Source organism: Myotis brandtii, unplaced genomic scaffold (genome assembly GCF_000412655.1).
Source record: "Myotis brandtii unplaced genomic scaffold, ASM41265v1 scaffold390, whole genome shotgun sequence".
NCBI lineage: Eukaryota > Metazoa > Chordata > Mammalia > Chiroptera > Vespertilionidae > Myotis > Myotis brandtii.
In genome coordinates this window covers 746,255-768,135 of record NW_005364954.1, presented here as the reverse complement: position 1 = coordinate 768,135, position 21,881 = coordinate 746,255, and the positions used below count along the sequence as shown (strand labels likewise).

At 48.1% G+C, this 21,881-nt stretch overlaps 1 protein-coding gene across 1 annotated transcript in view; it reads right to left on the bottom strand.

Annotated features, from left to right (window-relative positions):
- KCNQ3 (potassium channel, voltage gated KQT-like subfamily Q, member 3) overlaps window positions 1–21,477 on the bottom strand; it is a 190,673-nt gene extending 169,196 nt beyond the window's left edge. The window contains exon 1 of the mRNA XM_005872798.2: window positions 21,409–21,477. Coding sequence (XP_005872860.1) covers window positions 21,409–21,477 — 69 coding nt within the window. The remainder of the gene's footprint in view (window positions 1–21,408) is intronic.
- Between the last annotated feature and the right edge of the window lie 404 nt (window positions 21,478–21,881).

The following is a 21,881-nucleotide window of genomic DNA, read 5'->3' as shown; positions in this document are numbered from 1 at the left end:
GCTTTCCCCGGGCGGAGTGGAGGTGGGGGGCAAAGGGGAGGGAGCCGGGAGTGGGGTCTCCCTCTGCTTCTCCCGGCCACCTCCCGACCCAGTGTCTGCGCTTCCTAAGTAAAATCCAAGTTGCTTGGTTGGCCCAGGCCGAGAGCACCGCGAAGCTCCCCGCTCCGTGGTAGTGACTTGCTCCCAGTTCCCTTGGGTTCGGTGGAAGGCGGGCGCTTGTCTCCCTGGGCCGTGGCCAGCCCCACCTCTATCAGCCTGGGCGAACCGAGGGCTAGGGACTTGGGCAGAGCACGGAATCCGAATCCTGGCTTCTCGCTTCGCTCCTAACTCGTGCTCCTGGCCCTCCTTCCCAGTCTTGCCTGAGTTTCTGTTCTCATTCACAGAATCAATGACTAAGCCCTCAGGAGCGAGCTTCTACCCAGCGGGGCAATGTTCCCTGACCAGGTCCTGAGAGGTTCCTGCGCGCACACCGCGTGTAGCCCAATGAAAGGTGGAAGCAGGATCAGAAAAACAAATAGAAGCCTTATGATGGCCACTGTGGGCAAATGCTGTGAGGGAACAAAACAGGGTGTCATGCTAGACGTGGGAGCTTCTTTATACGGGCCTGTCATCCTCAGAAGGCCTCATGGCGGAGGTGACATTTTAAGGGGCGGCCTAAATGACAAGCTAGATCAGGGATGTGAATGTCCAGAAGAGCCCTCCTGGAGGCCAGAGGACAAGCACAGGGTGAGTGAGGTGTCCCTTGAGCTTATGGAACAGCAGAGAGCAGAGGAAGGTGGGGCCACAGGGCATCTGGGCTGGATCTTGTAAACCACAAGCAGGGGACTTGAGGGTCGTGCAGTTGGGCCTAATTCTCCCTCCCTCCCACCATGGTACCCAGGTGGTTAGAGAAACCCTCCATTCCTGCAGCACAGGGATGCCTTTACTTCCCACCCTCTCCCCTTCTGTCTGAAGCCTGGGCAGAGGGGTGGGCTGTGAGCAGGGCTAAGCCAAGAATCTATCCTAGCATGTAAAAAAGGAGTGGTCAGAGGGCCTGGATTTGCCTGGAGTAGTTGGCTAAGGAGGGTAAAAGAGAGAAGGGAAGGAGAGGGGAGGGAGGAGGGAAGAGGAGATGGGGAGGGAAGGGGAAAGTGTAGGTGTGTGGGGTGGGGAGAAGTGTCAGAGGGGAGAAACTCAGCAAGTTCGGAACCAAGAAAGGGGGAGTTTCAAGAAGGGAGCTAGCCCAGCTGGTGTGGCTCAGTGGTTGAGCATCAAACTATGAACCAGGAGGTCATGGTTGAATTCCTGGTCAGGGCACATGCCCGGGTTGCAGGCTCAATCCCCAGTGTGGGGCGTGCAGGAGGCAGCCGATCAATGATTCTCTCTCATCGCTGATGTTTCTATCTCTCACCTACTACTCTCCCTTCCTCTCTGGAGTCAATAAAAAATAAAATTTTAAAAAAGAAGGAAGTTAAACTATACTACAAGGCTAAAATCATTAAAACGGGGTCATATTTTTTAAAAATATATTTTATTGATTTTTCACAGAGAGGAAGGGAGAGGGATAGAGAGTTAGAAACATCGATCAGCTGCCTCCTGCACACCTCCTACTGGGGATGTGCCTGCAACCAAGGTACATGCCCTTGGCCGGAATCGAACCTGGGACCTTTCAGTCTGCAGGCTGACGCTCTATCCACTGAGCCAAACCGGTTAGGATGAAAAACGGGGTCCTATTGGCCCCAAAATAAATTGCTTGATGCAACAGAAGAGCTTACCCAGAAAGTGTCTGAGAACTTAATAAAATAAGGAGAGTCATAACAACCTGATGGAGAAAGGTTATCCATTGGTCAGCGGGCTGCTGCGTGGATTTTGGGAGAATTACAGGCAATAAACAGCACGATGCTCCACATGCAGTAGGACCCTATAAATGTTTCTGAATAGAGTAGTGGCCCAGTGCACGAATTCATGCACATTGAAAGGAAATTAATTAGAAGAAATATTTTAATATCGCTATTCACCCTTCCTCTATAATAGAAGTGTCAACCAAATTCATGATCGACAATGACAGATTGAAACACGCGTGTGACTGGCACCAGTGAGAGCTTTATATGTATTAGGTGTGCACGAGTCAACTTAGCCTTTTATAGATATAGAATAAACTTGCTTAATTAGATCTGCTTTCTGATTTAGCTAAACTTTTTCCAGCCCAGTGAAGCACCCCAACTTCTCTTTCAGGTAATTGTCAGCAACACAGCAGTAAATATCAACACGAAGCAGATTATTATTGTAGATCACACAGGGAGAACAAAGGGTGAAATATGTAACTGCAGCAATGTTTGACTATAGTCTGCACAGTGTAAAAACCTGAAGTGATTTTCAAGGTCCACCATTTCTTACTTCTTTTCAGTCAGGTCAAGTTTCTAAACTTTCTAAATCTCCATTTTCTGGCTAATGAAAAGAAAATAGGATTCCACTGAGTCTCCTATCTACCTACTCCAGGGCTTCTGTGAGGATCAAATGAGATGAGACACGGGAAAACGCTGCACAGACATTTGGTTAAAGTGTGAAATGTTTCCACCTGGCTATAAAGCAAGTCGTGTTCCTGGGCTGAAGAAACTGCAAGGAGGCTAGTTGTCACTAGGGAGAGAAAGCTGGTGTTGCTATGTAATGTCATTACCCAGCGCCCACAGCCACAGTTTCCGAGCTGGGCTGGGCTGTGGGCTGCATTTTGCGCCACGGGGTCTCTGTAGCGTTGGCTGCGATTTGGTGGGCCTTTGTTCTGTGGTGGAGGCGGGGCCTGTGTCCCACTTGGGGGAAGCCGAGTATTACTTTGTGGGAGCCAGGTCCGCAGTGCCATTTCTCTGTAAATGGCCAGTGCACATCATGGCAGCTCCTGCGTTGAGCGTCTGCCCCCTGGTGATCAGTACGCAGCATAGCGACCAGTTGGACGGTTGGACACTTAGCATATTAGCCTTTTATATATATAGATTATCGTTCAGCAATGAGCTGGAGCATAGTCAGTGCAAACTCCAGAAGAGAGCAAAAGCCCAGAGAAAGGGAATCGCGTGGGTTTGAAAAGCTCCCAATGGAAGCTGGGCACCCCAATGCATGCCCCTGAACTTTAGTTAGTCTTCCACCCCCAAGACGCCAACACACACATATGCTTCCTGTCCCAGCCCAATCCCAGCTCCCTAAGAAGCAAGTCTGCCCTTCATATGTGAGCTCCTTTTCCAAAGTCGCCCTTTCCCCTCCACCCACTCCTGGTTTACTTATTCAGTAGATTTATCATTCTGTTCACTCGTTCCTATTTCCCCACTAAACCAGAGAGGGACGCAGCAGCCTCTCCCTGCAGCCTAGAAGGATGCCTGGTACATAGTAGGCTTTCAGGACCCATCACAGCATGAACAAAGGAAGAAGAAATGAATGCAGGATGTAAAACCCCCAGAACATTGCCTGGTGCACAAGGGAACATCCACTTTATGTTTGTGTATGAGATTTTTGTTGTGGTGAAAGTCTTTATTCTTAGGGAGTTTTGTAATCCTTGCAACTTCAGGAACATGGTGACAAAAACATTCTGACAGAACTTAAAAAGCCTCACTAGGTAAGCATCAGAGACTAGTAGTCAAGGACCATGTAGAAAGACGGGCGAATTCATTACTGTGCAATGAATCAGAAGCTCAGCTTTCCAGAATGGCAGTGTGGCCCCTTGGGCACATGAAGAGGCTTCTATTTTGACAAGAGCCACCAACTGTCAAATATGAATGTTTTAAGATCAAGTGCAGGGGCTGTCTTCATGCCTCCCATAAAGTGTGAGGTAAAGTCAGTATCAAATTCATAGCCCTGACTCAGTAAAATCCAGTGATAGGGGAACTGCCAGGGTTGTTTGCAAGCTGATTTGCTTCAGTGGTTTTATAAACCAATAGAGAGAGTTGTTCAGACGGGGGTTTGGAGTTGTCATGACAAGCTGGTACACTCTGAGTGCCATTTGGTGGACTATGATATCACAGCACTCTAGAGAAAGGAAATCAAATGCCCTGTGTCCCATGGGAAGGAGCCTTTCATGAGGTCTAAAGTCCCTGAGAGCCTCAGGCACCATCTGGGCATGGTACCAAGACAGAGTTCTGCGACTGGGTATTTACAAAGGCCAGGCAGGGGGCATGGTACAGCTCCTGCAGCATGCCTCACCTGCAAACAGGGGAGACCAGAGGTGAGCCCCTAGTGTCACACCTGCCCAGGGGGCCCAGCCAGTCACCTGGTGGCAGGTTGATTACATTGGACCTTCTGATCCTGGTTGAGGGGCAGGGGGCTGTCCTCACAGGAATGGACACTTCACCTAGATCAGTGATGGTGAACCTATGTCACCTCTGACACGCGAACTCATTTTTTTGGTTGATTTTTCTTTGTTAAATGGCATTTAAATATATAAAATAAATATCAAAAATATAAGTCTTTGTTTTATTATGGTTGCAGATATAGAAAAATTTCTGTATGTGACACGGCACCAGAGTTAAGTTAGGGTTTTCCAAAATGCTGACACGCCGAGCTCAAAAGGTTCGCCATCACTGACCTAGATCCAAGACTGCCTCCCCTGCCCATGGTGCTTCCACCAACATCACTATCTATGGACTTAAAATGCCTTCTTCACCATCACAGAATTCCAAAAAAATTGATTTCTGATCAAACAGGGGATGTGCCCCTGGTTAGACACCCACCTCTGGGAGGAGCCAGGGAGGCAGGTCTTGGCTGCTAAGGAGATGGCCTTGGTTCTTTCAGAGGAGACCGGACAGGTTCCCATTTGGGTCTTGCAATAATCTAGGCCAAAAGGAAATATGTTTAGAAAGGACCCTTCCCCTATATCTATTTTTTACTCTAAAAATCCTCAGGTTTGCTGCCCTCTTCTCTCCCTCCATGCCTCTGCTTTGTGGCCTTTTCCCAGACCTCATCTCACTCCACGTTAGGGCAGGTGAATTCCTGCTCCCCTGCAGGAGAGAGGCTTCCTGGGAATGAGCCAAAAGAGGAAGGCCAAAGGAAGCCCTTGCCCATGTCACCCAGAGGATGAGGTCGGGGAGTTAGGCCCCCACCCAAATTCTAGTCCTGGCTCTGTGACCTTGGGCAATTGGCTCGAGTTATATCTAGCCTCAGTTACCTGTCTATAAAATGGGATCGTGTTTTCTACCCTCTCTGCCTCAGACTTGGTCTGAGCACCATTCGGAGAACCATGCTGAGATAGAGCTCTGCAGCCTGAGATGCAATTGACCACATTACTTGCAGGCGTCTAGACATGACTGTGGAAGGAGCTCAAGTCAGGCATGATGGGGATGAAGGAGCTCCGAGCCCATGGCGCTCACCTCCCCTCCAGATGGCAAGAAATAAAGGACTTTGCTCAGACAGCTCGCAGTTGGAAGGAGTGTTTCTCTTCCCTTCCTCGCATTTGCAAGTCTTACATTAACCTTTTCATTTATTTTGCATGCTTCTTAATTCCATTTTCGTCTTTTTCTTTTAAGTGATTATATTAGGTAAAATTTTCAATTCATCCATTTAAAGAATTCATTCATTCAGCTTTTCAGGGAGCAGTCCTGATAGCCTGTTTCATGCATTTGCACGCTCTCTCTCTCTCTCTCTCTCTGTCTGTCTCTCTCTGTCTCTGTCTCTCTCGGAAATGGGAGGGGAAAAAGAAAGGAAAATTGAGTAATTGATTCCATTACTTGAACAGATGAGATCAACAATACAAACCAATTTGCTAGTCTCTATTGTCACTGCATGCCAGTGACCTGGCTCATTCATGATAGACGCTCGCTCACCATCATCACTTAAATTTATTGAGTGCTTACTATACGCCTAGCACTGGATTAAGTGCTTCATATTTATAGATTTAATCCTAGCAACAAAGCTCTGAGATAGGCATGATGGTTATTGCCCTCTGTGTTAAGCATGATGAATTGACCCTTAGAGAGGTTAAGGACCTTGCTCAAGGTTACAATGCTAAGTAATGATGATCTCAGGAGTCCAACTCAGATTATCTAACTGGGCAGTCTATGCTTAAAAAATATCACTGCGTCATATTACTTGCTGAGAATGCTCTTCTGGGTGGAAGGTTCCAGACATGCAAAGGCTCAGTTAGAGTCAGGGCAGAGCCTGGAGTTTCCAGGGCAAGAGGTTCAGAAGGTGGAGGCCAGCGTGAATGGAGCAGGGGTCACGTGGGGCAGGCCTGCCTGTGTACCAGGCTTACAAATGGACTGACCACGGGTGCTCCAAGCACAGACTGATGTGTCCCTGGGTGGTTTCGGAAAGGGCTTTCTGATGACTGTGCAGGAGAGGCTGGGAGTGGGAGAGACTCATCAATGAGAGCAGTTACAAGACTGTTTCGGGAGCCCAGCTGAGAAACAGGTCCAGAGGAAAGTGGTGGCAGGTCCTGGAGAAGAGGGGGTGCTGGCTACAAAAGGTATTCAGGAAGGAGAGTCCCCAGGAACTGGTATCTGGAAGGAGGCGGGCTGGGTCACGGGTCATGTGGCATTTTGGAGGCATAAACAAACCCACCCAATGTCCCAGCCCCCCTCCAGCCTGACTGTGGTCCCCTGCTAAGCTGAGCGTCCCTCCTGTGGCTGCAGTAATTGGCTCCCTGGGCAGTCTGTTCCTTTCTCTCCTTCAAATTAAGCTCCTTCTCTTTGGGGCTCGATTGTTAAAACACCCTGTTTGCCCGTGCCATTTACATATTCCAATTACCCACACCGTTTCCTGCTAATGAGCCCTTGTACCTTCAAGAGCGCCTGGCCAGGAGCCTGCTTGTGCTAGAGAGGGCTGAATGCGGAGTGCAGAGTGCGGGCCATTTCCTCACCTCCTCCTAGTCCTGATGGACCAGACCTTTGTTCCTCATTACCCGTCCCCACAGGCAGCCCGATGCTCTGATGCTCCCTTTACCCTGGAGATGAGAAGAAAAGCTCCTTGGCCACTGGCAAAGCGCTCTGAGATCATAAAACACCCATTGTACCCATAGAGCCTATCAAGTCCAAGGTCTCCCTCATTTCCATCGATGATTCTTTGCAGAGGGGAAGTGAATGCCTGGGTGCTAAGTAACCGGACAGAGGATTATGGGTAGCTGCACAAGGATGCTGAGGAGAGAGTCAGAGTTCTGAGACAGTCTGCCCTGGGCAGGAATCCTGTCCCTGAAAAATGCTCCGTGTTTGACCCTGGACAGGTCACATAACCAGGCTCACCTCACCTGGAAGATAGGAAGAATAACAATGACCTTGAGGGATGTTTCAGGAGGAAGAGAGTTAACATTTGTAAACCTTTGGCATTAGAGGCACTTAATATGTGTAACTGATAGGCCATGCCTACTAACATATTCATATAATACATGTTATTCATATGATATCCAAATTAGAAGAGAGCTTTGGGGTGGCAAGTCCAGTGTTGGGCCACCTTTGGTGACAGTGACCCCCATTTTAAATCACAACCCAGTTCTCATAATAGACACATCACCAACTGAAACAGGGCCATCCTGACGATGACACCTTCTGCTGTTTGCTGCTCCATCGTTTATAAAGTGCTGACTTCAGCCTGCTTGTTTGCTAGCGCTGCCAAAAGAAAAAAAATCCACTACAGACTGGGTGGCTTGAACCACAGAAATTGGTTTTCTCACAGTCCCAGAAGCCAGAAGTTCAAGATTAAGTTGTCGGCAGGGCCGGTTTGTCCCGGAGCCCCTCTCCTTGGCTTGCAGGTGAGCTGCCTCCTCGTCAGGTCTCTTTGTGAGTCCAAATGTCCTCTTTTTTAAAAAAATATATATTTTTATTGATTTCAGAGAGGAAGGGAGAGGAAGAGAGAGATAGAAACATCGATGATGAGAAAGAACCATTGATCCGCTGCCTCCTGCACACCCCACACTGAAGACCGAGCCCGCAACCCGGGCATGTGCCCTGACCGGAATCAAACCATAGGTGTTAGGGCTTCAGGACCTAGGCTTCAATCCCAACCTTGACACGTTCTGGTCAGGTGGCCTTGGGAAACCCTGTCAGTTTTCTCACACTCAGCTTCCTCTTCAGGAAAATGGAGATGTTAATACATCTACCTCATATGGTTGTGGTGAAGTTCAAGCTAACTAGAAAGACCCAAAGGACTTATTGTTGCATTGCAGAATTTTTTCGGGGGGGGGGGGGTCCTACATTCGGTTGCAAACCCCTCTGTCACTAAGGACCCAGCAGGTGACATAAAGTCAGGGGTCTTATGTAAAGTGTAGTTCATAGCACGTAACACAAGAGGGAGCAATTTAGAAATAGTAGGTGACAGGCATGATTGTGATGATGGTGATATAAAGAACCAAGAGGAAGAACAAAAAGAACTAAGGGAAGGAGGGGGAGACTCTTGGTCCCCCAATTCTGGGGAATCAATGCTGTTCCCAATCAGCTAGGCCTAATAAAGGGCCACACTGGGACTAAACCCTGATCTACAGGGTTTCCCTGGTCCATGATGTACTTCCCACTCTGGTCTCAAGCTTTCTTCTTGGATGATGCCCCGAGTGGTTGTCAAACTTGAATCCCTCCTTCTTCCTCTTTGGTTATTTACCATCAAGTGTTTTTCTATTTATTATTTGTGGCAAAAATAAGAATAAAACAACACGTTAAAATAATCCATTAAATAGCATATACCATTTATCATTTGCATGTGCCATACTATAGCTATCATCTTTTAACTTAAAATATTTCTCAAAAGTCGTCAAGTAAAAGGATCCCTCAGGTTGATCTGTCATGAGTATTCTGTTATTCTGTGCTCCCCACTTCCCCCGCAGAGTCCTACAAACCCAGCCCTACTCACAAAACATGTTCCTCAGTCCACCTTCAGGGGTCGGCATCCATTTAACACCCCAGGTGAGAGTCAAGTACCTCCAGTCCCCCTACTATTGGAGGATGATGTCACAAAACCAAGTATCTGAATGAGTTGACCTTTGGCTGGCCAACCATATTTCCTTCCACTTCTGGAAAGAGGGGGGCAGATGGCCACAACAGGGACCAAGGACTATAGACTTAAGGAGCTCAATTATCAGCTGAAAGAACTCCTACTTAATCAAGAAATTGCACAAATCCTAATTTTGCAAATGTTCATGGGAAGTATTGTGTATTTCCACACAGCTCCGAAAGACTGATGCCAGGCTTAATGGCTGGAGATGTCCTTCAGATTTTCCATCTGCCTTAGAAGAGGTCTAATGTGATAACAAACAGGAAATCGACTGACAGAGGCACATGCAGTTCTGTTTGGAACCAGAAACTAGACAAGGATGCTGACATTGCATATTAATTAGCTGATCCTTTCCTTTCCAAATTCAGAGCTCAGTTTTGCATTACTTCCACGGATATGAAACTTGGCTCTATGGTGGCGGATGCAAGGGGATCTCATTCACTAGATATTTTTGGAGCAGCTAAGAGTTTCTAGGATCTTCCAGGCTTGGCAAGGGACAAGGTAAGAGGCAACCTAAACCATGGAAAATCTCTCACTATCTAGGAAGATGGTGGAGTAGGATAAGGCAAGAATAAAAATAATTGCTATACATTGTTCCAGAAGTAGCTCGGCTTTTTCAAAGCATTTGGTATGATTTTATTTTGCAGTCATTGGGAGTCTTGTGAAGCTTAAGTTTCCCTCTTTGGTCAGAAGAAGGCTAAGGCCTGGCTTTTTCTGCTCCCTTAGTTCTGTGTCTATGTTTAAAAGCTCATTCATTTTTTAATGAGCTATTACTATTCACCATGTACCCTACTAGGTGCTGGAAGTACAGCTATGAACAAAACAGGCAAAGATTCCTGCACCCAAAAAGCCAATATCAGGTAAGGGAGATCAATGGTAAACACAACAAATAAGAAAAAAATGAGAATAAGATTTTACTCCAGTCTTCTGAACCTCCTGCCCCGGAAACTCCAGGCTCTGCCTTGACTTTCAGCCTTTACTGAAACGGTACCTGATCAACAATCATAGTTGTATCCTATAACCCCTGCCTCCCCCATACCCTTATTCTATTCTTTCTTTTCCCCAAAGTACTTACCACCCATAACAGACTCTTTTACGTTTTATATTTATTATGCTTATTGTCTTGTCCAGTGAAAGTGTAAATTCCCTGAGACAGGGATCTTTGGGGGATTTTTTTCTCACCGATACCTTGCAAGTGGGTAACCTTATCCCTTTCATGTAATGGAATAAATGAATGCATTGAGAGGGGGCAGAAGGAGATGTGGTCAGAGGGTGGGCGGGGTCTTTGTGAGCCAGGTTAAAGAGTTTGGATTTTTTTTCTTAATTCTCTATGATAAACATTGTAGAGTTGTGTGAGGAAGAATGACACGAATGATTTACATTTTTATATTATCCTGGCTGCCCTATAGAGAAAGGAATGTGAGGTCAGATTGGATGGAAGGAGATGAGCCAGGAGCTATCTCAGGTGTTAGAAGAGATGCTGGGGGCTTGGGCCAAGGTCTTGAGACTGGAGATGATGTGCTGTAGACAGAATTAGGGTACATAGGGAGGTAGACTGGCAGGACATGCTCAGGGGACAATGAGAGGGTGTCTAGGAGAAGAACATGAAGGGTAACTAGTCGGGTTTTGGTATAAGCAATTGGGTACAATGTGGTGTCATTTATGGATGAGTAAGACTAAGAAAAATCAGATGGGGTGTGTGTGTGTGTGTGTACATGCGCAAACGTGGTGTTGAGAAGGCAGTAAATCAAGATTATACGTGTGGCCCTAGCCAGTTTGGCTCAGTGGATAGAGCCTTGGCCAGGTTCAATTCCGGTCAAGGGCACATGCCCGGGTTGCAGGCTCAATCCTCAGTGGGGACACATGCAGGAGGCAGTGATTCTCTCTAACCATTGATGTTTCTATCTCTCTCTCCTTCTCCTTTCCTCTCTGAAATCAGTAAAAATATATTTTAAAAGAAGATTTTACATTGGCCTTGGTAATTGTGAAATGGCTATTTGGCAGAATCTGGTAGAGGGTTTTCCATAAGGAAATAATCAGAGCTGCCCGTCAAGACTCAGAGAGTTTCTTCATCACATTATTAGTAAGTCAAAAACTTGAAGCTACCATGATGTCCCACATCACGAGACTGGAGGACTGGGTGTCCTTCAAAGTGCGGCTGCTAAAGGTGATAATAAGACTGGAAAATTCTCATTAAATTATAAACCAGTGAATGAATGGGAGAAAGGATGTTGTGTGAAAGCGTTAGTAGAAAAATATCCACAAAGTACTCTCATGGTAAACCCTATACATCATGGAAACTTAAAACTGGAAGAAACCTTAGTGGAGGGCATCCTTTCAGGATACCTGCTCTGGTTGAGAGAGAGAAAGGGTCAGTGAAGACTAGAGGGGCAAGAGGGGCGCTTGGTTATTAGGCTGTGACATCTGACCCTATTAGTGGGGAAAAACTTGAACTAGAAAGGACCCAAGCCCTGGCCCTTGGTTTTGTTCTGTTACTTGGCTGGGTGACCTTGAGCACACCACTGAACTCCTCTGAGCTCAGTTTCTTCACTGTTAAATGAGACATTTGCTAATCCCTTAGATTCCTTAGTTCTCATCATTTTCATGGTTTGGATGCCACAGACTCTTCCTACAGTGAAGAGGAAGAAGCCTTGGGGTTCGTCCTTTCCAGCCCATTCATCAATCAGGTAAGGTGCAGAAGGCACCTGAAGGAGACCTTCCCAAAGGTACCCCCCACTTCTCTAAATATGTTTATAGATTCAGAGGAAGGGAAAATATGGCCTCTAGAAGAAAAACTGATGACAAAATAATCAATTCACCTCAGTCTCAAAATAGTCAACTGCAGCTTTAATTGATTTCAAATAAAATATGTCTGGCTTTATTTATGAGGGATATTGGACTGTTGAAAGTGATATTTACCTCAAATATGAGGGTTTACTAAGAAAAGCTAGGCTTCTGCACAAATTTTGCTTCCCCCTGCTCATCGTGTCCCCACGGCTAGTTCATCTGCCACAGAGTATGCCCAAAGCAATCTTCCAAAAATGCAAATGTAATTACGTCCATACAGCCCTGCCACCTGAAACATCTGTGCTCGAAACTGTTCAATGGGCCATTTCCAGAGGGAAACACACTAGGTCCCTGGATCTGGCCCCCACCCACTTCCTCCAGCTTCTCCTGCCATTCCCTCTGGCCCACGTGCCCACGCCTGCCCTACTCTGAATATATCAGGCTGTTTCTAAGCCTTCCTGTCTTTGCTCTTCGTTCGTCCTTGAACAGCTTCCCTTACCTGGTACACCAGGCAAACATCTACTCATCTTTCCAGACTAGGCTGAGCATCACCTTCTCCAGGAAGTCTTGTCTGACCTCTCTTGTCCCAGTTGGATTTGTTGACTTTCTCCTTGGTGACTGTTGAAACTATGCCCTCCACAGGCTGCCATTCTACCCAACATAGCAATTCATTGCATCTATTTCTTGTTTTTTCAAATATATTTTTATTGATTTCAGAGAGGAAGGAAGAGGGGGAGATAGAAACATCAATAATGAGAGAGAATCACTGATCGGCTGCCTCCTGCATGCCCCCTACTAGGGATTGAGCCTGCAACCCGGACATGTGCCTTTGACTGGAATTGAACCTGGGACCCTTCAGTCCTCAGGCTGACGCTCTATCCACTGAACCAAACCAGCTAGGGCCACTGCATCTATTTCTTTACTTGTCTAACCCCCAGCTCTAGACTTAAAAAAAAGCTCCTTCAAAGCAGAAAGTACTATATTATTTCACCTTGGAGTCCCCAATACCTAGTGTGATATTTTCATTAAGTCATAATACAAATGTATTGAGTCCCTTCTCAATTCCCTGCAGTTTGTTAGGCACTGGGGATATAGCAGAGTAGTAGAGACTGTAATTCAGTGGTTCTCAACCTTCTGGCCCTTTAAATACAGTTCTTCATTTTGTGACCCAACCATAAAATTATTTTCATTGTTACTTCATAACTGTAACTTTGCTACTGTTATGAATCATAATGTAAATATCTGGTATGCAGAATGGTCTTAGGTGACCTCTGTGAAAGGGTCGTTCGACCGCCAAAGGGGTCGCGACCCACAGGTTGAGAACCGCTGCTGTAATTGCTGGCCAACTTCCCCTTCTTCCTTGATGGTAGGTTTTCTTTCCAATCTGGGTGCATAGACACCCAACTAAAGAGTACATTTGCAGCCTCCCTTAAAGGTAGGTGGCCATGTGAACAAGTTGTAGCTAATGGGATATGAATGGAAGCAATGTGTTGACCTTCAGGGTCATGATCTTAAAAGGAAAGGGAGCCCTAACCGGCTTGGCTCAGTGGATAGAGCGTCGGCCTGCAGACTTGAAAGGTCCCAGGTTCGATTCCAGTCAAGGGCATGTACCTTGGTTTCGGGCACATCCCCAGTAGGGGGTGTGCAGGAGACAGCTGATCGATGTTTCTCTCTCATTGATGTTTCTAACTCTCTATCCCTCTCCCTTCCTCTCTGTAAAAAATCAATAAAATATCTTTTTTTTTAAATGGAAAGGGAGCCCTCCCTTTCTCCCCCACCTTCCTGTCTGTTTGAATGTAGACACAACAGCAGTAGCTAGAGCAGCCACTGTGGGTTATGTGATGGCAGAACAGCTTACAGTGGTTCTCAACCTTCCTAATGCCACGACCCTTTAATACAGTTCCTCATGCTGTGGTGACCCCCAACCATAAAATTATTTTCGTTGCTACTTCATAACTGTAATTTTGCTACTGTTATGAATCGTAATGTAAATATCTGATATGCAGGATGTATTTTCAGGGGTCTCGACCCACAGGTTGAGAACCGCTGGAGAAGTAGGCAAATCTCCCTTCACCCTCAGGCCCTCCAACCACCTCTGAACAAACACTGAACTTACACAAGAAAGAGAAATTAATGTGCGGCTTGTTCAAACCAATGTAATTGGGGGCCTGTCCATTCAGGCTGCTGTAAGAAAATAACAGACAGGGTGACTTAGAAACAGCATTTCTCACAGTCGTGGAGGCTGGGAAACCCAAAATCAAGGCTCTGGCCAAGTCAGTCTCTGGTGAGAGCCCTCTTCCTGGTTCATAGGCAGTCCTTTTCTCGCTGTGTCCTCACATGGTGGAAGGGCTGAGGGAGCTCTCTGAGGTCTCTTTGATAAGGGCACTAATCCCATTCATGAGGGGTCCATCCTCATGAGCTAATCCACTTCCCAGGACCCCACCTCCTAATTTCTGCATACTGGGGACTAGGTTTCAACATATGAATTTGAGCAGGGATAGGGGGACACAAATATCCGGGCTACAGCAGGGCCTCTTTGTTACAGCAGCCAACCCTATACCTTGCTAATAAATACAAATGGATTCTCTAAAGCAGACATGACCTCTTTACTGATTGAACTTGTTTAACATAGACTCTGAGCACATGGCTTAACAAAGTGAGTGAGTGAATAGTTCAAAGTATAACCAAAACCAATTGGAAAAAGATAAAAGGAAATAATTCAGAAATGTGTCACCACAGGCAGACAGTGTCAGGCTATGAGGCTTGAGTGATCACAGCCTGTGCTTCAGACAGTGGGCCCATGCACTGCAGCTTCACTGTTCCATCTCCCTTTCCCTCAATGCACAAAACACTGGGATCCTTTCATTCTCCCCTACACGCTGCCCTTATTTAGTACCCTCCTAGCCTCTCCCAAAGCCATAGCTATAATTCGGATCTTTACCTAAACCACGGCTCTAGTTACTGAGCTGGCCTCTCCACCCGCCAGTCTTCCCCCAGAGCTGTTGCCATGGCAATCTTCCCCTGGCACAGTGCTGATCAAAACCTTGGAGGACTCCCCATTGCCTTCAGGTAAAAGGCTAACCTCCTTAAATTAGCTCCCTGCTTTGGTGCACCCCGCCTTTCCTGCCTCATCTCCCACTCATTTGCCTCACCTCCACTGTTTCTTAATCCCGATACACTTGCCATTTTCCTTCCCGATGCCTTTTTCTAAGACGATCCCTCTCCTTGGAATATCATCCAGCCTCACTCCCATCTCTGCCTGTTAAAATCCTATCCTTCTCACCAAATCCAGCAAATTCTTTTTTTCTATGAGGCTCGTTTATGTTTTAGAATCAAAAGGATAGTCAACCCTCTCTGTGGACCTTCCCAGCCTCCTGTAGGCCTAATGTAGCATTTATCACGCTTGGATTAGGATTGGATGCAGAGTGTAAAGATAATATTAGTACTAATACTAACAGCAATATCAATAACAACAATAATAATGTCTAACTATTTGCTGGGGTTTTACTATGGGCCAGGTCCTCTCCCAAGAGCATTAACTGCATGGGAGCATCCACAGCCTGTAGCAATACTGTGGGATAGGTACCATTTCTCCACTTTAGAAACTGAGGAAGTCATAGCACAGGGAAATTAAGCAACCTGCCCCAGGTCACATTGCTGGGATTTTGAATCTTGACCTGACCACTTACTACACACATGAACTTAGACAAGTATTTCACTCTTCGAGTCTTAATGTTCTCATCTCTCAACTGCTGTGTTGAGACCATTGTACAACCTACTGATGGGAGTATACAGACTAGTTCCAGGTACTAAGTAGAGACTCAACTCCTGCTATCCTCTTGTCTGCAGAGTTATAGTTTACTAGAGGCCCAGTGCACGGATTTGTGCACTGGTAGGGTACCTCGCACTGGTGCACGATCAAGGCCAGGGAGGGACTGTGGGAGGGCTCCAGGGTATGCCCGGCCCGTCTTGCCCAGTCCCAATAGGCAGGACCCCAGCAGCAAGCTAACCTACCAGTCGGAACGTCTGTCCCCTGGAGGTCAGTGCGCATCATAGCAACTGGTCGAACAGTCGAATGAATGGTCAGACACTTAACATATTAGGCTTTCATTATATAGGATAAGTCCTCTCCGTGGCCTCTCAGACATTTCCTTGTACACGGCAGGTGCTGCCAAATGTTTATGTTGCAGCTTATGTTTCTGTCTTACATGTCGAAGTCCCAGTCATGCCCTGCCCAATACCTCCCAGTGAGAGATACAGTACAGAGTGGCTGCCCACTACTACTCCCTTGTTACTATTGCATTAGTGACAACAATAAATTTTAACTTAAAACTGGGTAAGGGCCCTAGCTGGTTTGGCTCAGTGGATAGAGCGTTGGACTGCAGACTGGAGGGTCCCAGGTTCGATTCCGGTCAGGGGCACATGCTCGGGTTGTGGGCCCGATCCCCAGTTGGGGGCGTGCAGGAGGCAGCCGGTCAATGATGCTCTTTCATCATTGATGTTTTTATCTCTCTCCCTCTCTCTTCCTCTCTGAAATCAATAAAAAAATATTTTTAAAAAACACACATAAAAAAACAGGGTAAGGTGTTGCCCCTAAACCACTTCCTGCCACCTGGGAGAAGATGTGATGGCCAGTCCTCAGGGACCATGATGATGGGGCAACACCCTAGGGATGGCTGAGTGACAGGAGCGAAGAAGCCTAGCCCCTGACAACTTACACTAAGACGTTCGCATGAGGAAAACTGACGTCTGACTTGTTTAAGCCACTGTATTTGAACCTCTGTTACAGCTACCAAACCTATGTACCCTAACTGGTGGAGTCCTGTGAGCCCAAGTGTACTGCTCCCAGCTGAATGACCTTGGGGATGGTCCTTCCACCCTCAGCGCCCCAATTCCCTCATCTTCAGGATGAGATGCCATGCCGACGGCAGCTATGTGACAAGGCTGCTGTGGGAATAAATGAGATCATGTAAGTCACTTGGCACATACTAAGTGCTCAATGCTTTTCAGTGATTATCATGGTCTCAAGTCAGCTTCCTAGGCACCTAGGTTGCCTCTATCTGGTGTCCCACTCCAGCCCCTGAAACTGACATGGCAGCGATTTCACACTTCCATGTTTACAGAATCACTGCACACACATGGCTCTCTCCGGTCTCCCACTGACGTCATCATTGCCCTCCCTCCCTTTGCCTTGCGCAGAGCATGGAATGGCTCAGCCGGAGCCCAGCAGGGGAGCAGAGAGGAAGATCACACCACTGTCCCCATTACACGGCTCTGACGTGGCTGGTGGGCCTTCAGGGCATACACTTTGCTCGATAGGGGGGTCAGGGGAGAGAACACATTATCACTGAGCATCTCCCATGCCCTGGAACTCTCACGGGCACGTGAAAACTCGTCAGGTGGGGGAGAAAGAAGACCCCTTCCATCCTGGGATTGCTGCTGAAAAGAGGTGTCTCCCTGGCCCAAACCTCCTGGGGAGCTGTGACCCACAACTCACTTTGTCACTGTAACGACTTCATTAAAGTGGCCAAGGGCAGAAATTATTCCAGGTCCAGACAGCTGAGAGGTGATAAAAGCTACTCATTTTAAAGCTCATCGAAATGCATTTTAAGGAAGCCCCAAAGAAATGTACAAGGAAACTGTCAGTACTTATGGCAAGCACCCATCTCTGAAACAGCTGTATCAGCCGCATCTTTTATACAAAATCCAATCAAAACAGAACGAGGGCTTAGAAAGAAAATTTCAGCAGAGTCCTAAGTATGCTTCTCAATTTGCAGCTGGAATATCGATCCCAAGGGATGGTCTAGCTACTGGCACGGGAGCTCCTAGCCTAGCAGCTCAGTATTTATAACTAGAACTTAACCAAGGACTGAGCTTCCTTTCAGTTAATCCTCAAAACAACCCAGTGAAGCAGGTGCTGGTGTTACCACCAGTTCACAGATGGGGAAGTAGGATTGGAGAGATTCACTAAAGTGGGCAAACCCTTCAGCTAGTGAGGGGCGGAGCCAGGGCTCCCAACCAGCCCTGCCCACCAAGGGCCAGACCACATGGCCCTCAGCTAGGTTCCCTGCCATGACCAGCCGATTCCACCCCTGGACAGTTGTGGTTCTAGAAACATGGTCCTGACAAAGAAGACAATCAGATTTAATACTTGCACAGCCTCCGCTGCGTTCTTCTGCCTCCACTCCACACAGACACCCACTTTCCCCTTACACCTGAGAACCCTCAGGTATTTATTTGAAAATAGCCCCGTTTCCCCTCAGTCTTCTCCTCCAAAGTGAACATGAGCAGCCAGATGGCCACCCACCTCCCGGATATTCTGGGGATTGAGGGGGTTCCCGGATGCTGAACTTTCTACACCCCAGGACCAGAAAGGGACCGCATACCACGAGTGAGGCATACCCCATTTAGACAGGATGAATTCTATAGGACTCAAGGCTCAGAGGAGCAGAGGGAGTCTGCATTTGGGAATGAGTTTCCTATTTCACCAAGGATTTGAAAATGGGACTCAGCAAGAACCCATGGGGAAGGCAAAGTCAGGGGCAGTGAGAAGGCCAGTGAGGCTAGGGTGCAGTGTGACCTGAGCCAGCTTCCTCCCCTTCTCTGGACCTCAGTGCCTCTAATTTACCCACCAACCTCAGTTCTTTCTGCTCCAACCGTCTGGGACCACAGAAAGGAAGTCAAGTCTGGTCATGGGGGATGAGTCGGTGCAAAGGGAAATTTTTGTGTGTCCTTCTTGGAGGATTTGGTTATTCAACCAGACTGATCGGTAGCCTGCGATGCTCACGGATGTTGGGAGGCCCTCTGGCTGATGTTTCCACGTTGAGCAGCGCTTGGATTTCACAGAGATCTCTACCTGATGGTCAGAGCCCCGCCTCTTGCAGACAAGCTCGGCTCGCTTAGCAGTGGGTACTTTTTAAAGAAACTTTGTGGCCCAGTGGTTGAGCATCAACCTATGAACCAGGAGGTCACGGTTTGATTCCCAGTCAGGGCACATGCCCGGGTTGTGGGCTCCATCCCATGTGGGGGGCGTGCAGGAGGCAGCCGATTAATGATTCTCTTTCATCAATGATGTTTCTATCTCTCTCTCCCTCTCCCTTCCTCTCTGAAATCAATAAAAATGTATTAAAAGAAAGAAAGAAAGAAGGGAGGGAGGAAGGGAGGAAGAAAAGAAAGAAAGAAAGAAAGAAAGAAAGAAAGAAAGAAAGAGAGAAAGAGAGAGAGAGAGAGAGAGAGAGAGAGAGAAAGAAAGAAAGAAAGAAAGAAAGAAAGAAAGAAAGAAAGAAAGAAAGAAACGACATGCCTTTAGATGGGGCGTGGCCCCCTTTGTCTTGGCTCTGGATGGCATTTGAGTTTGCACCTACAAATTAGACACCTGCTTTGCATTCCAGAATGCTGGCCGAGCCCCCATTTCTCTCCTCCCTCCCTGCAATGGCCGGCTGAGAAGCAGGTTGGAATTTGTGGGATGCCCTTTCACTGAAGCAGGAGCCAAACAAAGGCTTTAATCCCCCCACGCCCAGCGGGCCTCTGCCGGGAGCCAGGCCCCAAGGACCTGGAGGCCTGCGTGGGCGTGAGCGGGATTCTCTCCTATGCATTATTCACAGCAGTGCTTCCCTTTCTATTTTTAATGCTCAGTGTGGAGCGGTGCCCTCCGCCTGCTATTTTTAGCAACGCTGCTGGCAGCTGACGGAAGAGACAAAGGCACGGGAGGCACCTTGAGAATGACAAATGGCGGTTTCCGTGATGAAAATAGAAAGGCTATTTTTCTTCCTGGGGGAAAAAATGTCCATAGTTGCAAAGTTTCTGGGGCTTGAATTGAATTTATAATTTGGAACACATCACCTGCCGCGCACATAAAGGGTTTTCTCTCCCTCTCTCCGTCCCAGATCAAATGCATGCTCCTTTGTGGGGGTTTCCCTGCCTCTCCCTGCCTACTGCTGGAGGGCTCTCCTCTCTGTGGATAGACCTCCATGACTGCAGTAATTATAATTATAATAATAATAATGACAATTGCATTATTCTCACAGAGTATGGTAAAGGTTTGTTGCCCTCCAGGTTGTGAGCTTCCTGAGGGCAGGGACTTAGTCTGGTCTCTAGCCTCTGGGACTAAGAAAGAAGAACCAGCAGCCCCTACCCTCCGGGAGCCGGCTGGGCACTCCCAGCTGATCCATGCCCACTCTCCTGCTGGACATGGACAAGCTCACACAATGCCAACGCCGGACAAGGTTACTCCGAGACCGTGGGGAAATGAGACACAACAAGGCCACCTCACAATTTTGTCTGAGCTCAGACGAACACAAAATATCCACCCACCAAATGGCCAGCACCCTCTCTTTGCTAGAACGCGTGACTGCGACTCATCTTTCAATCACAGTCTCATCCGCCGCCCTCTCCTGGGCCCTCAGTGTAGGTGAGATTTACTGAGACACCGAATCATCTACTTGTCCCCCCTTTCTGACATCACCCAACCAGAAATGATCCCTGTTTCTTTTTCCCCCAAAATATATTTTTATTGATTTCAGAGAGGAAGGGAGAGAGAGCTAGAAACATCAATGATGAGAGAGAATTATTGATCGGCTGCCTCCTACACGCCCCACACTGGGCATGTGCCCTTGACCGGAATCGAACCCGGGATCCTTCAGTCCACATGCTGACGCCTATCTACTGAGCCAAACCAGCTAGAGCCCTGTTTCTTTAGACACCCCCCAAACCCCCAAACAAAGCCCAAACCCTAGAACAGGTCTTTCCAGCACCCTTTTACTGAGACGACCCCCACCCCCCTCCTTGCTGCAATGGTCAACTACAGGTGTGCTCCTAGTGGCCTTGGGCTGAAGCGTGTCAGCAGCACAGTCTCATCTACATCGAAGGTCAACACATGTTCGACAACAATAGGAATATCCAGGGCCAGGACAAGAGTGGCCCAAGCCTGTCACCCAGGCAGGGACCTGAGGCCCTGCCTTTGCCTCACCCTGGTCGCGGGGGTGGCTGCCATGCTGAGCAATGGCTTTGTGCTGTAGATGTATTAATGATCTCCTAGGAGGTCCACCTCACAACGATCCTAGAAGTAGGTACTATGATTTCCACCCAACAGAACCTCAAGGGACTAATGAATCTCCCGGCTGCCAAGGTCCTGGGGGTAGAGAAGGGACTGAGCCAGGTCTGGCTGCCTTCCTGCCCATTGCATGCACCACATGCCTGAGCATGAAGAATGGTGGATACGCTGAAACTCAGGCGTGGGCTGTAAACGTCCTAACGGGGACTGTCATTGGAGAACTACTCCTAGGTAAGGTGCTGAGCTTAGTGTCCGACACACCAAGTGAAGGCATCGTGTGAAAAAGGCAGTGGTGCCGCCGTGAGAAGTCCGGGAGGACTGTGCAACTGCACGCTCTCTGCCCATGACTCGTTTAGGAACAAATACTTGGCCGGATTCTAGGAGCGGAGTCCTGAGAAGGGAGCCCGCGGGGAGGCTTCTGGGAAACGGCTCCCATTCCCATCAAAACAAACCCCAGCAAGAGCTGGTCTTCCTCCTCCTCCCCAGGCAGCCGCTGTGGGTGTGATGCTCGGTGCTGATGCAGCGGCCCGGCTCCCAGCGCGGGAGGAGGCCAGCCCTGAGCGCCCACCAACCCCTCCTGGTCTGAGGCCCGTTTCCTCGTGGACTCGGCCGGTTTCCATGGAGTTTCTGTTACTCACCTTCTCGCTTAGGCTCCTCGGTGGCGCGCCCAGGTTTCTGGCGTCGCTGCCCTCACGCTTTGGAGCCATAATGAACTAAAATCGGGGTGACTTGCATGCAAACACCGAGACACCTGACATTCGAGGCGACGACCAAGACGCTACCAACAGGGAGCGTCGGCGGCGTGAAGACGTCAAACGCAAGGGAGACTCACGTCCACGTGGGACGGAGCGGGAGTCGCGAGATTTCCTCACGCTACACAGAACTGTGCCTGGGAGATTCACGTCCACGTGGGACTGAGAGGGACTCGCGAGATTTCCTCACGCTACTCAGAACGGTGCCTGGGAGATTCACGTCCACGCGGGACTGAGAGGGACTCGCGAGATTTCCTCACGCTACTCAGAACGGTGCCTGGGAGATTCACGTCCACGCGGGACGGAGCGGGACTCGAGATTTCCTCACGCTACTCAGAAGGTGAGCAAGGTAAAACTTA